This window comes from Carassius carassius, chromosome 18, assembly GCF_963082965.1.
Source record: "Carassius carassius chromosome 18, fCarCar2.1, whole genome shotgun sequence".
Lineage (NCBI taxonomy): Eukaryota > Metazoa > Chordata > Actinopteri > Cypriniformes > Cyprinidae > Carassius > Carassius carassius.
The window spans coordinates 28297580-28315025 of record NC_081772.1 but is presented as its reverse complement, the minus strand read 5'-3'; the positions used below and the strand labels follow the sequence as shown (position 1 = coordinate 28315025).

General features: G+C 37.4%; 1 protein-coding gene across 2 annotated transcripts in view; it reads left to right on the top strand.

Moving 5' to 3' along the window:
* The window catches only part of LOC132092777 (mRNA-capping enzyme-like), a 103835-nt gene extending 87553 nt beyond the window's left edge, over window positions 1-16282 (top strand). Inside the window, exons 14-16 of one of the 2 annotated variants that reach the window (XM_059499165.1) lie at window positions 2183-2249; window positions 14993-15116; window positions 15881-16282. In XM_059499165.1, coding sequence (XP_059355148.1) covers window positions 2183-2249; window positions 14993-15116; window positions 15881-16035 — 346 coding nt within the window. In that variant the 3' untranslated portion in view covers window positions 16036-16282. Of the gene's footprint in view, window positions 1-2182; window positions 2250-9084; window positions 9800-14992; window positions 15117-15880 lie in introns of those variants that run through there. The other variant, XM_059499166.1, reaches the window with a different exon arrangement.
* The last annotated feature ends 1164 nt before the right edge of the window (window positions 16283-17446 follow it).

Genomic DNA, 17446 nt, shown 5'->3' with positions numbered 1-17446 from the left:
AACAAATGGCCATGTGATCAGTTACATTGGCTTCATTATTTGAAAAAAATATTTGCATTCAAAGTGATAAATGAGTTCCTGTGGCTCAGTGGTAGAGCATTGCATTAGCAGCGCAAAAGGTTGTGGGTTCGATTCCCAGGGATAACATACTGGTAAAACAAAATGTATAGCCTGAATGCACTTTAAGTTGCTTTGGATAAAAGTTTCTGCTAAATGCTTAATTGTAAATTGAGCAAGCTCAGTGGAACAGAGGCTGAATACAGTCATTGTGTTTCAGAGGCTCCAAAAATACAGCACCATTAGCTTGACTGGCAGGGTGTTCTTTAGCCCTCAGTGTCGGGGTTCGGATCCGGTCTCCTCCCCGGTGATTTACTACTATTTTGGATGGTGACACATTTTACTGGGCGTGTACGTGTAAACAGCTGGCACCATTATAGAGCACCGCTTATGAGAGGAGAAGGCTACAGTATCCTACTATCGGTTTTGTAAGCAAATGCAAGACAAAGGAAACATTTGCAGTGATCACTGATTCTCATTCTGAATCTATTTCTAGTATTCATTTATTTATTTCTCAGTTGAGATTAATATACATGGATTTTAAGTGTTATGTGCTCATTGCATATTTCAAGCAAGGTTGATTTTTATTATGTTCAAGTTAAAGTTTTAATGGAATTTATAACAATATGCAGGTTAATTAATATTTTGCTGTGTGTAAATATTCTCATCTACTACCATTCAAAAGTTTTTTTTTTTTTTTTGCAATTAATGCATTTATTCAGAAATTACATTAAATTCATCAAAAGTGACAGTACAGACATTTATAATGTTAAAAACGATTTCTGTTATTAAAATAAATGCTGTTCTTTTGAACTTTCTATTCAGCAGATCCTATTTTGATAATAGGGTATTTCTGTGTCAAATCTACCAAATTTCAGAAACTTCCCCAGCTCCAATTTTTGAATTTGTTAATGTTTTTTTCTGAGGGAAGACAAACATAAATAGTGATGAAACCCAAAATACTAAATGTAATGGAAGTAATTTACTGAGTAATCCACTAATTTATAGAGGAGGGTCAAAATGACCATTTTTACCTGAGATTTGAAGCCAAATTACAGGGGCGTAAAAACGACTTTATAAGATGACAGATACAGAAACAAGATGTATTTCTAGATTCAACATTATCTGTTCTTCAGATATTTCTCTTTAAAAGAGAAGTATGAGCTGTATGCAAAGTGACCCACATTTAGGTTTTTTTTTTTGTTTTGTTTTCTTTTTTTTACCTCCTAAAATTTGGCTCTAAATCTCAGGTGAAAATTGTCATTTTGACCTCCTCTACAAAACAGTGGACTACTCAGTAAATATAAATTGATGACATTTAATATTTTGGCTTTCTTCTTTGTGTATGTATTTCTTACACCAGAAAAAAAATGTGAGTTGACATGGAATGACCCTAAAATAAGATTGATAATAATCAGAAATGTTACTTGATCTGCAAATCAGCATATTGAAGTGATTTCTGAAGGATGAGGAATTTAAGGCAGATTTAATTGTTTTTTTTGGTAATTTTATGACAACATAACTACAACACTGCATGCTCGTCATTTCTTTCGTGCTATGTTATGAAATGATAGAGGCTGCAGTGCACACACGCACATTTGAGCGTGCAATTGAACGAGCACACGCTATGGTCGCAGTTGCTTTTCTGCGCTCGTTTGACTCACGCCTGATGCAGAGCTGAAGTTGAAATGCATGTCTGAAAAGTCTCAAATAAATATAGGCTTGGTAAGCATAAGATGCTTATTTTAAAACATAACCATATTATATATATTTATGTGCTGTTTTAGCACATTTATTTCAATGACCCAGTCAGACCAGTGCTTCATTTACAAGCTTCTCATTCAAAATTAATTTCAGTATTGATTTTAAAATCCTTGATCCTTTTCCTTCCGAACATTCCCCTTTAAATCTTAGCCCTTGGTGTCCTTTATTTGAGAACCTGACTGTGAAAGTCTTACAGGCACTTATTATGAAGCCCAGATAATTGCTTGGCAGTATCGGAAGACATCCTCCATAGCAGAGCTGCTATTATTTCCCTGAGTTCCATTGTCTTGGGGAATATCACAATGCTTGCTTGTCCGGATGTGAAATTTAATTTAGATCTTTATTTTTGCTCTTTCTCCAGACTGATCCCGCAGACGGTGGGTCTCCTGTACGTGGGGAGCTATGACATGCCCTTTGCACAAATGAAGGTGAGAAAAATCATTGGTTCACATCTCTTATAATTCCTTCTGTCAGCGTTCTCTCTGTCTGATTCACTGCAAACTCGGACGCTGCTAAAGATAGTCCTGTCATTGTCAAGTTCTCTTTACATGATGTGCTTTTTATTAATTGAGTCAGACAGGTGAACGTTGTGTCACACGAGAGCTCTGCCTAGACAGCAGTTTGACGAATCGTACAGTAGGTTTGCACTCGATGTGTGTTTAGGTTCCGAAATGTGCCAGAACAATAGAATATATTGTAGGATGGAACATAAGCCAGGTTTCCATTCAAGGATTTTTAGGGAAAAAATATTTAGCACTTAAAAAGTTTTACCGATATAACTGATGGAAATGCCATTTATCGATAAAATTTCTCAAGTGTCGACACAATTTTTTTCCATTTAACTTTAGCGCATACATTCTATATTGATACTTAAAATGTCACAAAAGAAAAATTGTTTGGAAACACATTTTGTCGAGAAAAGGGGCTTTAACGCAAATAAATGTGGTGTCACATGACAGAATTAGCCTATAGGCAGCATCCGTGTTCGTGGTGTTGTTCACGTTAACGCACCGTTTCACTGTAGTTCAAAAGCACATTAAATCATATTCATAGGCTATTATTGTATCTAATATTATTTCATATGATAAGAAAAAGATGAGTTACCTCTTAAACATAATTTAATGTTGCCTTAATACGTTGCAAAGAAGATGAAAGTTGTCCAGTTAATGCTTAAATGCCTGCATGATGCCCCAGCACGATCACCTGATTTATTTTCCTTTCCTTCTAAAAAGTGGAAACAACTTACAAAACTAAGAATAAGACATCATTCAAAACTATTCTAAATATGTTTTTTGTGTGTACTTCCACAATAAAAGCAAACATAGTGCTTAAATAAAGGAAACAAACAGAAAGCAGCTTTCTCAAGAGCGCATCACAAAAGTGTACCGAAATTCTGCATATAGACTGCTTCTTGATGCAGTTTTTTTCTTTCATTTAGCTAATTTATTAATTATTTAGAAAAAAATATATTTCGCATTAAGGCCTATTTCTTTTATTTTATATACAGCTTTATGTTTTTCTCTGTTCGCAGAAGCTCTGCTTGTGATGTGACCATGTGAATAGTCAGGGTGCGATTTGCCGGGGGGGATGCGTGGTATTTCCCCCTTTCTGGTCAATGTATCCCTGCCTCTGCTTAATTATTTTTATCCCGGGTGGGGATAAATTTATCCCCCCATCAAAGTGATCAGTGCTACTACACTTGTGGCGAGATGGCTCACAAAACTTATCACGGATCCGTGGTTTGATTAAAGTCAATTTTATTTTAAAATGCGCTACTTCGGCCTCTGTGTATTCACCACTCTGCAGACTTGCTCAATGTCTCGCCCACGGCGCTATCTGATTGGTTACACCTCATGAGTAATAGCCTATCAACACTTGCGAGACGGTTGAAGCCGGTCCGCTGGGCAGTGGAGTTGCTAACTTGGCGTCTTTGTCTGTAGATTTAATGCTTTTTTTCCAAATAAGCGACTAGCGACAAATCTAGCGACTTTTTGGGCAATCATTATTTAGTCTCTGAGACTCTCTGGTGCTGCCGCACGAGCGCGAGGTCTCTCTTTCCCAGCGCGAGCCTTTCTCTCTGTATCTGCAGCTGTGTTCAGCGAGCGCAGAGAGGAACAGCACTTTCAGTAAAAAAAAAAAAAAAGATACTCTTGCTTCTAACTCTATTTTACAAGCAAGTATAGCTGACATCATTCACAGCACAACCACTGACTTTATCGTATGTGTATTTGATTTCATTAGTGCAGATTAATGTTTGAGAGCTGGTTGTGTAGTCTTAATGCACCGCGTTTCAGTCATTATAATAATCCTTCCGTTGGCTGACAACAGAAACATTAAAATAAAGTAATAAAAACTGTTTTATTGAGAATTAAATTAAATGGCTAAATTAAATTGCAGTATGTGAGCATAGGGAGGCAATACAATACGACGCACTTACGTCATACATATGCTAATTAGCGCATGACGTCATCTAGTTCATGTTCTCATGATTTATTTTTATGAATTAAAATGTTTCAAAACATCCCCCCTCTGTTTTTTCACAAATCGCACCCTGTGAATAGTCACGTTGTTTTGCTTGCTGCTTTTTGTGTGTATAAAATCAATTTAAAATAAATTCAGGTATTTTTAATGGGTCAAAGCCATGTACTGTATCAATTCAAATTTAATTTAATTGTAACTTCACATAATCTTATAGGTTAATGGTTAATAATGGCTTAACGACCATTGGTTGTTGGTTAGGAGAAATAAAAAAACCAAAATTAACTATTTCCAATACAGTCTAATAAAAGTTAATCAGAATTTTTTTTTATAATAATAATAATATAGCTGCACCTGTTAATGAATATTGCTTAAAGATCAAGTATCAAAATAATCGCACAAAAAAAAAGCTGATAGTGAGCGTGGATTTGCGCAGCTTGTCAGTTAACAACGGCTCTGTGTAGTAACAGCTGTTCTGTGTGAAATCACACACCTGATGTTGTTTACCGCTGATTAGAGAACCGGCTTTACTGACCAGATGCGCATTAATCATCGGCTGATATATATCGTGCACCCCTAGTAGTAATGAAGTACATTTACTCCGTTACATTTTCAGTTCATACTTTTAAGAGTAGATTTAAAGGTGGGTACTTTTACTTTAACTTGAGTACATTTCTAATGAAAAAAAAACTTTTACTTCTCTACACTGGGTGAAATTCCTTTCGTTATTTACCTTTAATGCAATAACTTTAATGCAATAACTCAAGAAATTCAATCATGTCAAGAAACATGTCAAGTAGTTTATTTTATGCTCGCTGTCTCTTTTTTTGTCTGGGGCATGAGCAATATTACATTTGCAACTATTTTGAGTTGATTCTGTTCAGGCCATCCTTAAAAATATTTTGGTTTGCAGTAGCAGTAATTGTTTTTTAAAAAAAGGGTCAGTAGGTCGGTCAATTTTTTTTTTTTTCAAGTTTCAATGTAAAAAAAAAGGAAAAATTTTTGGTGATGGTGATGACGTAGGTATGAATTTAAACAAATTAGCATATCGTGACGTCACTGACTGGGTCTTCAACCTGTGGCTTCGGGCGCATCATTGCAAACCTCATTTTGATGCAGGCTATATAGGCCACAAACAAATTAAAATCTTTGTCAAAAACATGTTTATTGCATGAATTTCAGGTGAGAAAAAAAAATGAGGTACTGTTATACTGTTTTACTTGCATCCAACGCTAGGTATCAATGCAACCTACAAATGAGAGACCGTTTACTTTGCTTTTTTTGGGTTGTCACTTTTGTGAAAAAAAAATCCTGTTTGATTTGAGTGACGAGTGTTCATGTCTAGATGCATGTCTAGATGCATTTTGTACAGCAAATAACACCAAATATAGGTAAATCCAGGGACAACAGGCAGGACGAATGTAAAGACCAATATTTCTGATGATTTTTTGGCGTGAAGTTACGTGCACAATGACAAACAGGAGTGCAACATTTTCGAAAAACAATAAGCAGAGTGGACTGCCATAATGCAAAACATTTACTGCAGGCTTCAACATGGCTGTGTTTACGATTAGAAATGTCAACAACAACAAAAAATCGCATAGGCGAAATCGAATTTCGAATATTTGTCGAATTTTAAATAAAAATCCACATTCAAATTTTAGATGTGCATTAAGGAAGCTGCCTTATGAGCCCCGATACTTCACAGTCCGTGTTCCATTCCATCTCGCCGCGCGCACAGCCGTGTCTACGTACACAACTTTCAAAGGCGGACGAGCTCGACACACAGTATCTGCTGTCTCATCTTTCACCTCGTGTACGCGCACCGTCCGCGGTCTCAAAAAATGCCCGCACGCAGATGATAAAAAGGACATAATGCAGACAGTGTGCGGACTGCCAAAGTATACTTGATCTTTATCAGTGGCGCACGAGATGCGATGACGATGTATGTGGCATTGCATTGTCATGATCCTGCCTTCATGTCCTGATTTTTCTCTAGTCTTGTGGCAGGATCATGACAGGCCCGTGTTTTGTGTACAAGCACATGGCCTTGTCTTTGGGCCATGTGCTTGCGTTGTCTTGTCATGTAACCCGCCCCCCTTGTGATCCTCGTTTTGTAATTATTAGCGTATCAGTTCCACCTGTTGTGTTCATTATTAGCCTCCCTTTATAACCTCGTGTGTTTCTCTGTCCTTGGTCGGTTCATTGCCATATTTTGTCAAATATTGTCAAATACTGTCAGATGTTGCTAACTGTTTATCAATGTGAGAGCTGTCCGTATGTAAGTCTGTAGAGAGTCTTGTCTAAGTAGTTGTTTGATCCTGTTTTAGTCATAGTCTAGTTTGTAAAGTGTTAGTCTAGTTTCGTCATCTTTCGTCTAGCCCTTGTTTTGCCCCCTCGTGGGTTTTGTTTTCCTGTTTTCTGTCTCCAATAAACCTTGTGTGTCCTGCATTCTGTCTGCGATTGGGTTCTACCTCCACCGTCACAACATGCATTATAAGGTTATGTTAGAATATCCAGTTGAAGCCACTAAAAAAAAAAAAAAAAAGAAAACATCAATGTGGAGAAGATCTTGTTTACATCAAAACTGAAACCAAGCCGTTCACACAGAACGCATATTTCGCGCATTTTCTAGAGGGACACCGTTGGACTCGCGTCTCGCACAAGAGAGCTGCATGTTTAGAAAGACATGTAAAATTAATGTATTTAATTTAATATTCAAAAAACATCTCAGGACCTTATGTTGGGTTTTTGTTCCCCATCCCACTGCATCTCATGTTTTTAAATAAAAAAAAATTATTCTGTGTGACTGGTTTTCTGCCCTTTTTATTTATTTAACAATGCATGCATACATGACGCTGTTTTGTTTATAGTTCGTTAACCAATAGTGTAAACATAGATGATGTCACAGGGTTTTTTTTAATTAAGGAAGATAGCCTTCGTTTGTATGTAGGCCTAGGAAATTTATATATTTACAATACTTACTTAAATATAATTAATATTATTTTATTGCTTTTGTATTAGTTGTTTGAAGAGTAAAAAAAAAATTGGTCGGTCTTAACGCAAATTTACAATCGGCAAGTCGGTCGGACTAAAAGCAAAAAAAATAATAATAATTGAGTCGGTCCTAAATTGACAGGGTCGGTCGGGTTACAGCAAACAAGAATATTTTTAAGGATGGCCTCAAGGTCTTGATCAAACCAAATCTGCAAATTCTACCATTTGCCGATGAAGACTTTTATTCATTGAACACTGTAGTAAACATTTGATTTCTTTCATATAAGTAATACTCTGTAGTAGTGGTAAGCTAGATCTATTATGATTCATGATTAAAGTGAAATTAATTAAAAGTGTCATTTGCGGCATTTCAGTTAATAGTAGATTTTGCTTTATTAAATTGCGTCAGATTTATTTTTCTGCTCAGTTTGTAGTGTTAAGTATTAAAACCAATGACACACATTTCTGTTGAGCTTATGAATGTAATATCCAGTCGGAAGCATTTTGATTTGTCACAGCTGAGAACTCCGGAGTGGTTCAGCGAGCGTTCAATGATTCAATTCTGAATCTGCATTCACAAATTGTCTCATCAGCGTAAACAATAAACAGCAGAAAAGACACTGATTGTGCAGTATACACAGTGCCTTCAGTGATTATAATGGGTGTTTTTGCAGAATTACAGAACTCCAATCAGACAGAATTCATAGACCGCTGATTTCAGGCTATTGAAATAATCAATGTGAAGTCTTGATTGTGTAAACTGTAATCTGTAAAAATTATTACAATATCATTTAACATTACATTTACATTCAGTCATTTAGCAGACGCTTTTATCCAAAGTGACTTACAAATGAGGAGAGCAGTAGAAGCAATCAGACCAACAAGAGAGTAACAGTTTTTTTTTTTCAGATAAATTTGAATGAATACAATTGGAAAGTGCTAGTATTAATTGGTTAAGTGCTGGCGAAAAAGATGTCTTTAGATGTTTCCTGAAAATGGCTAAAGACTCAAATAGATAGAGAGGTTGTTCCACAGTCCGGGAAAGCATCTGTGAGAGTGATTTTGTGCCTCTTTGCAATGGCACCACTTGCAGAATGCAGGCTTCTGCAGGGCATATAAGTCTGAACTATCAAGTTTAGGTATATTGGTGCCATGCCAGTGGCTGTCTTGTAGGCAAACATCAGATCCATTAAATTTGATCTGAGCTGCTACTGGCAGCCGGTGCAAGCTGATGAAGAGAGACTTTCTTCAGCTCGTTGAAGACCACTCTCACTGCTGTGTTCTGGATCAGTTTCAGAGGGTTGATAGAACATGCCAGAATGCTCACCAAGAGAGCATTACAAAAGTCAAGTCTGGAGAAAACAAGAGCTTGGAGAAGGAGGTGTGCAGTCTGCTCTGGTGGAAAGGGTGTAATCTTCCTAATGGTTGTATAAGGCAAATTTTCAGGACCAGGTCATTGTAGCAATATGGTCTTTGAAGCTTAAATTCATCACAAATCCAAGGTTCCTGGCTGTCCTGGAAAGAGTTATGGTTGATGAACCTAGCTGTATAGAGAAGTTATGATGATGTTCTGGGTTAGCTGAGACCACAAGCAGTTCTGTCTTGGCAAGGTTGACTTAAAGGTGATGGTCCTTCATCTAGCCAGAAATATTTGTCAGACAGGCTGCAATGTAAACAGCTACCATCAGATCATCTTGTTGGAATGAGACAGAGAGTTGAGTGTCATCAGCATAGCATTGAAAGGAAAAGCCATGCTTCTGAATGACAGATCCTAATGATGACATTTAGATGGAGGAGAGAATTGGTCCAAGCACTGAGCCTTGAGGAACCCCAGTAGCAAGAAGTTGTGACTTGGAAATCTCACCCCTCCAAGACACCCTGAAGAACCTACCTGAGAGATAAGACTTGAACCACTAGAGTGCAGTTCCTGAGATGCCCATTTTCATGAAGGTGGATAAGAGGATGGTTAACTGTGTCAAAAGCAGGGGACAGATCCACCAAGATGAGTACTCCTCCAAGAAGTTACCCAGTTGGCCTGGGGGACAGAAAACAACTACAAAGTGGATTTTAACAGAGTGGGTAATAGTAATTGTGTGTGATTCAAATGAACTGTTGCCAGTAAGAGATGATAGAGTATCAAGATGTTCAAAAAGTAAAGATAGAGGAGAAAAGCAATACTCGAATGCCTTGTCAGTGTCCTTGCTCGGTGGAGTTGCACAAGGTAGAATCGCTTCACATTAGGGCTGCTGTGACTGCTGCTGCAGTGTAATAACCAATTACTGTATATACTCGACTGACACCTCATTATCGAATTCAGCTGACCACGTCTTACTTTCAGCAAACCAAAACTGAAAAGTCACAAGATATGCAAAGGACAAATGCTACTTGAGCACGCATCTATCACAGTAAACACAGTAAGCAAAAATATTTTCCTAGAGAAAACAAAGACGTTAAAATCTAATGAGAAAAGAAACAAAACACTTGGAAACTGCCGTCCTCTTCTGTTGCTGGACTGCTTCATTAATATCAAAAACAATAATCAGCAATAATGATTTCTTGCAGCTTTACCCTCTGAGTTCCGTTTTTTTTTTTTTCTTTGCAAATTTTTTTGTACATGAGCAGAATTAAACTGTCTGTTTAAATAAACATAAATGCCATATGTAGCTACTGTTACACCTTTGCAGTGTAAAGATGGCTTTTGTTGATGTTGAAAAAATTTTACAAGAAAAAAAACACATTTAGTAAGGTATAAATTGCATCTGGATTTCTGACGCTGATAATATATACATATTTATAGATATATAGAGATAGAGATAGAGATATATATGCCTATGAGCCAAAGTAACGAACTTGCTACTTGAGTGGTAAAAATATCTTTAACCAAATCACCTACCTGCCTTTAAATCACACATAGGATTTTAATGAAAGGAAAATTTTAGTTGAAATTCTTTATATACATTGTGTAATTCGTTGAGAACAAAATGATGTGACAGTAGTCGATGAAAGGCCAAACTCATCAACCCACTGGGCTAGATTTAAAATCACACTGAAAATAAAGTTAAAAAATTACAATTACAGGCTGATCGAACTTGCATGAATTTAAAAAAACAAACTCATTAATTAAGTTATCATTCTTGGTGTGAACCAAGAAAGGAAGTCTAAATTAAGTTTATTCCTTATCCTGTTGAAACAGCACTTAGGTAATTAGACACAACGCCAAATAGTTTTTTTTTCTTTCTTCTGCACTGGAAACACTTTCAGTTTGCTGATTTAGTTTACTTAACAGTTTTGTTCCACCCATATTCATAAATCAAATAACAGGAAGGTACACAAGAACTGCCACAAGGGGCGATTGCAACAAACCATTGAGAAGAAGTACGGGTTAGTCAGTTATCATTTGCCTTCAGATGAACCAAGATGATGACTGGAATGCATTCTGAAAAAACAGTCATTGTGGTTTCTATAGAAATGAAAACATTTGGTTGCCCAATCAAAATGTAATATGAATATTTATAGGGATTTTAGTGTAATAATTTTGCTATTATATTTAACTATTTACTTTTTGCATCAACTACGAATTATCTTGGTTAATTATCCTGGCTAAATCTGGCACATATTACATTCATTCTGTATTATAATGTATATTGTCCCTGAATAAAATAATAATAGAAGATGGAGTGACAGAAACACTGATTATAAATACATTAGTTCAGAAATGTTGTGGATTATTTTTATTTTTAATACAGAGTTATTATTTTAGCAGCATGTTAATGCAAGCTCTATTGGAATTAATAGTGCGTTAGGTCTTCCATACACCTCACATGAAAAGCACTATTTTGTTGGGCTAGCATGCTGTTTGGAGTTGCTGTCTGTGTATACAAATCTTCTTTGTTATGAATACAAGTCTGATTACTTTTTAGGAAAAGTGTTTTTTTTTTCTTCTTCTTCTTCATTAGTTGGCAAGAAACCCACTAAACATCATTAGACTAGTTTTCTGAAATGCACACTCGGTAGTAAATTATTGGCCAACTTTGGTAACTGGTTACTACTGGTTATCAAAACCACGTATGATATGCTACTGAGAATGTCTCTGTCTTAATTTAATGTTTATTAAATTATTCTGTTTATTTAGCAAATGAATGTGGTGAACTTTCCACACACAGAAGGGGTTTTATTGACGAGGACAGGAAGGCAGTTGTTGGCATAGTTCTGCAGTGGACTGTAGGCAGGAAAGAGGCCACATTATGGTGACGAGCCACTGCTCCACTCAATCAATCAAGATGCAGGAATGTACTAATGGCTGGAAATTAAACACAATTGCAGAATAATCATAGCTCACATAATATGCATGCATGCAATTTTATTTGATTTAATGTTAATTTCACGCATGTAAACATGACCACATTTTCAATTAGTTGTGGCTTGCTAGGTAATCCATTGATGTGGACAGATAATTGTTCCATAATGAGTGGTTTTGTCTCACTATTAGAGTGATTATTTCTCTTACAGTAACACTGTAAAAATATCTCGGTGGGAAAGGTGAGGGTTCTTCAGACATATATTCTGTATTTTATTCGTGGAATATTTTATCCTTATGAGCTCTGGGTAAAGGATTCTCTGCAGAACGAATGGTGACACACACACACACACATACATCTGAATGATGATGAGAAGCCTGTGATTTTACTCAAAATCTTGGAAATGTCTTGTCGTAGTAGGTCTAGCTGTATGATAAATCTTAAACAGAAGAATGTTCATTAACAGAAGAATGATCTATCTCCATCTAATCATTCTTTTTGTTTTAGCTCTCCTGATGGTTTCCAGCTTTCTCTTTCTGCAAATTGTATAGTTGTATGGTGTATAGTGATATGACCCAGCACCCAAAACACTATCAAAACACTCCAACACAACCTCCATTCTTCACGAAAGATGGATAAACAGGGGCAAAGGAAACCAAAAATGATATACAGTATGACCCCGCCATGATATATGACCTGGCCAAAATAGGCAACAAACACACAACACCAGTGTAAATAACAGTTAACAGTAAAACACTGTAAAGCAGTTGGTATGACTTATTCATGCCGCATTGCAGGCTGGGAAAAACTCCAGCACTGCACTATTACATATTAAATGTTATTTGTGCCATACATTGTGCTGTATAATACCAGCAAATGTTGTTCATAAATGCTAAAGAAATCGTCATTATTTGAAGTCAATAATGAAATTCTTCTTGGGGATTTCTGGCCTCGCCACCGAATCACTCGAGAAAAAAAAAGTGCACAAAAGACTCCATTATCTGAATTGTTGAACAGAATTTCTAGAAAACAGCCATTTCTCCTGGTTGTTCATAGAGACTTTTGTTCATGAGTCCAAGTCATGTCTGATATAGAGCTTCCCAAATCATTGAATTTCACCAAGACAGACATATAAATATTCACCTAAAAATACTTGACTATTATTGTGAATATTAATTACATGATAGTCACACCTGATTTTTTGATGATTATGACACATGATGGTAGATAGGCAGTAGTTGAGAAGGGCTGTCACTTGATGGTTGTGTGTTGTCAAAGCAAGCATTTTGTGTCTGCTTACAGTCTTTGCCAAAATTTGTTTGGAGGAACCACCATGCCCCTGACTGTTACTTTCATTAAATTGATTTACTTTTTAATTATCGACTGCCGTATTATCATTACAAACTAAGAAGGTGTTTGGCAGGCTTTAGCTGTAATGGAGTGGATTTGGCTGTTTAAGGCACCGTGTGGTGTTTGTAAATGGCTGCCAGGACTTCAAGAGGGTGACCGGAGTGTCATGATGGTCCAATCCAAAACTAACGGGAGCATCATGTACCGTGCCAGACGAAAGCCGAACAACATCCCTGGATCTCTGCCCCGGTCGTGCGTATGTGGTTGTGTGGGGTGTGAAAGCATGTGCGCACATTCTTTGGCCTGCCGCCTCTATTATATTTGGCTGCTGTGTTCTAATCTGCCGGAGTCTGTTAAGTGGTCGGTGTTTGCGCTCTCTCAGCTACAGCCAGACTGCATTGGCACTTTTCCACTATGTGTGGCACGACACGGCACGGCTCGGCATGGTTTGCGTTTCCACTGCAGTTTTGTATCACTTTAGAGTGGGCGGGATTATTCACGTCGTTATAGTTGCGTTGCCTCTACTGCCACGACTCCCAAAAAAAAAACGTTTTCATTCCTCGTCGCCCCATCAACCTCTCGCTGGATCCACTCCTCTGCGATCAACGAGAGGAACGTCTGTACTTCCACAGCAGACAACAACATTTTTTGGTTGTTTAAAAAAGTTGCGCTCATTCAAAACAGTTGCATTTGATCCTTCGCTGACTGTGCTAATTTAAACCTAGAGGTTCTTTTGTGTTTGTGTCTTAAGTTCAGTGACACAGGTAGTGACTATTCTCTCCGTCCAATCAGTGATCAGCAGAGTTTACATGACATGTTTTAGTAACGGAAGGTTAACTTGGAACCTCAACCAAAGTGGTACTGGAAAAAGTACCAGTTACCAGGTACTGTACCCAGTGGAAAACCCCCAAAAGTGAACCATACCTTGGTGTACCATGCAGTGTAAAAGTGCCATATGTGTACAGATGCTCTGGTGTGGATGGTTCTACTTTTGCGAGGAAAGGTACCGTACCACCAAAGGTTTGTTAATACTTGGAATATTGCTGTGTATGTCAGTCCTGAAATGTTCAGCTTCCCCTGTGTGCTCACAGATGCCCTTCACTGTTGGATGGTGACTGTATTTACTCATCCCATCATGCCAATAGGCCCAGAAGGGGGCGGCTTTACTGCCAGCTCACTTCCTCCCCCACACACCAACCCGCCATGGTTTAGCGAGGATCCAGTCTCTTTATCTTTGAGATATTTCTTTCTCTCGCTTATTTGGGCCAAACGCGCTCCTGTTTTCTTAAGGCCTTTGTGAAACTGTCATGTATTGAGACATCTGTGTTGTGGCTGTAATTACACATTACGCACTGGCAGTTACTTTACAACCTACAAAAAGTACCAACAATTTGTCTGAACCACACTAGCTCCAGGCAAATTTAACGGAGAGATTTTGGTTTGTATCCTGCATAATTTCCTGTTGTGGTAAAAAAAAGAAAACTTGCATTATTTTAAATAACTTATACAGTTTAATGACGACAAAAGAAGCATACACATATGTTTAACTCAAAATTTGCTAAAAATGCTAAAAACCAAGCTGACAAACCTGTCAGAAGGTTTTGTAATGGTACAAGAAGGAATGAACTCTTCTGTTAAACCTGCTCATGGAGGACCAATGTCCTGCAGAGTCCAGCTCAAACTTAACTCTAGACACCTGCCTGAAAGATTCTAGCAACCCTGAAGACCTTGATTAGCTGATTCATTTGTGTTTAACTGGGGTTGGAGGTAAACTCTGCAGGAGCAGGATTGGACGCCCGTGTTAATTAATGGTTTTTGGAATACGCAATCTTAATCAGCGTTGCTGGTATATTGATCTGTTTTCTTCATCTGACTACATTCATTATAAATAAAATGCAATGAAAAATCCCAAAAATACTAATACAATTAAAAAAAAAAAGGTTTGTACACATTTGCAAGAACACTGTTTGGTTTGAAAGATGCAACTGTGATTTATGTCTTTAAATTCATGCTAGTACTTGATGCCTCATTATTCTTTTTCACTCCAGATAACAAAGGAGCTGAAGCAGTATGATAATAATATAATTGAGTGCACGTTCGCCAATAACACCTGGGTGTTCATGCGACAGAGGACGGACAAGAGCTTCCCCAACTCATACGACACAGCCATGGGTAAGGATTCACACCTGTTATACTAAAGCCAGGGTCGGTATTAGATTGTTTTCTTGTCTAGTTGAAAACCACACTCCTAAGGCTAGAAGCATTTTTTCATGTTTTTTCATGGTACGTAAAATGCTTTATAAAAGAGTTACCTTAAAAAAGCGCTGTGCAACGCTGTCCCTTGAGATCCTATCTTAGGTGTTTATCCTCAGGGGTGTTTATGCAACTCCATTTCCAACTTAAACCAAAACTTGTCAACTAAAACCAAAAATGTGTTTTGACGGTTCATTTACAGAGCCAGAGCCAGAAAATGCTAACTTTTGAAAATGGGTTTCAAAGTGCAAGTTTTTGGAAATTAAACCGTTATCATTACATGTAAATGACAAAAAGGCTAATTTGTGTATATGGTGATGCCATTTGCTTGCATATTACATGTTCAGTTTGTAATAATGAATATACACATAGTTTTTGTGACATCGCCAACTACTGGCCTGACATGCATAATACAGCATTTTTTTGTCATTTTCATGACAAGTCCATGCGAATGGAGATCGTTTTAACAGCATTGTCATTTGTACACAAAACTTAAAAAATGCATTTTTAGAACAATGGCTGTAGTGTGAATGTACCCTTAATAGACAGATTTAAAATGTTTTCATCATTAATATGGATGTTATTATTTAAATACTTAAAAAAAAAACTTCACCTGTTAAGACTTTCTGAGCTTGCAGCCCAACTATTTGTTGTCCTCACTTTGTCTCTTGTCATCCTAACAGCTGTGTGCAACAGTATCAAGCATCCCGTCACAAAGGAAATTCTCTTTGAGTTTTTGGACCGGTGCGCCAAGTTGCAGTCCCGCAAACACTCGGCCGACTCTGAGCTCATGCCTCCGCCTCCACCAAAGAGAGCGAACCTCACCGTCCCGCAGTAGCACAGTGCTCCCGGAGCAGAATGGAAGCAGTTTGTTTTATGTGTTTTTTTTATTCCCAAAATGTTCAGCTGCTCTGCCGGTGCACACTGCAAGAGAAGAGACTTCTGGAGAACATTTTGCTTTTTGGCCTCACTTTGGCTTCTGTTCTTGAAGTTGTTGATCTATTTAAAGACACTTGGAGAGAGCTTGTTTGAACATTGAGTGCTGAGGCACATTCTTATTTAAAAGAATAAAAATTAAAATTAATCTTTTTCATGTTTTGTATTGGTTACAGTCGATTTTCCTCTCTCCATTGTTTTTTTTTTACTAAAGAAAACAGTAAAGTGTGCTAGATTTAGACTTAACCTTGAATCACAGAAACAAGTCCTGTGGAGTTTCACCAGATCTGGACTGATCTTAGTACTGATCAGTGATGCATATGCGGCTCATGTCGTATGATTGTGTTTGTTAGACGAGAGTGTTTTGAATGTCATTATGCTTATTTGAAAAAAAAAAAAAAAAAGAAATTTTCCTTTTTGTTTCAGGTTTTGTTTCCTAAAAACAATGCCAGGTGTTTTTGAGTTTGCCTGGATCTTTTGGGCTCATTGTTTTGGGGAACAAATACATTAAAGCAATAAATCCATAATAAAAATGGTCAACTATGCCGATCCCTTACATACAATACATGATCATTTTAGATGAGGAACTTTGTCTAAATTCAGATAGGCCTAAATAGTTGTTTTCATTTCGGCAGTTGTCACTCGTAATCACAGCTAAAGTTGATGGTGTTCTTTATCGCTCTCACATTTCTCATCTAGTGTTAGCAATATTGAAACCTGGTGTGTAGATAGCAGATCCATACGTCTGAGAAGAGATGACATTATCACCGTCTCCTGAGGAGTGAGTCATGTCCTCCTCTCATCTGGAGTGGTTTCCTTATAAGACAAATGAAGGCGAAAGTCCCTGAAATGTGACACTATGATGCTGCGCCGAGCTCATCTGCATGCTGAAGTGATTAGACCTTGATTGCATCCCATGTTGCAGAACGCTCATACAGTTGATTGAGAGACATACAGAGGACGAGCTTCATTTAGCATTTGAGTAATACAGAAGAATGCAGAGCATAGACATTCATGAAACTGACCCTATTAATAAATGTCTCTGGTCTAATTCATACATGTTATTCAATGGGGGAAATGTGTTCAAACATGTCCTTGTTATATTGTAATCACACAATAAGTCATATTATACTACGGGGCTGTTGAATGCTTGAATCTGATTGGCTGAAAAACATTCAAAGGTGTGCAATGATTTTCAGGGAAATGCCCGACTAAAGTAGCTCCAGGCAGGTCTTGAATGGATCATGTCCGTATTACAACAGCAAAAGACCAAAACCCACAACCCACTGACCAAGCGAATACACATAGTAAAC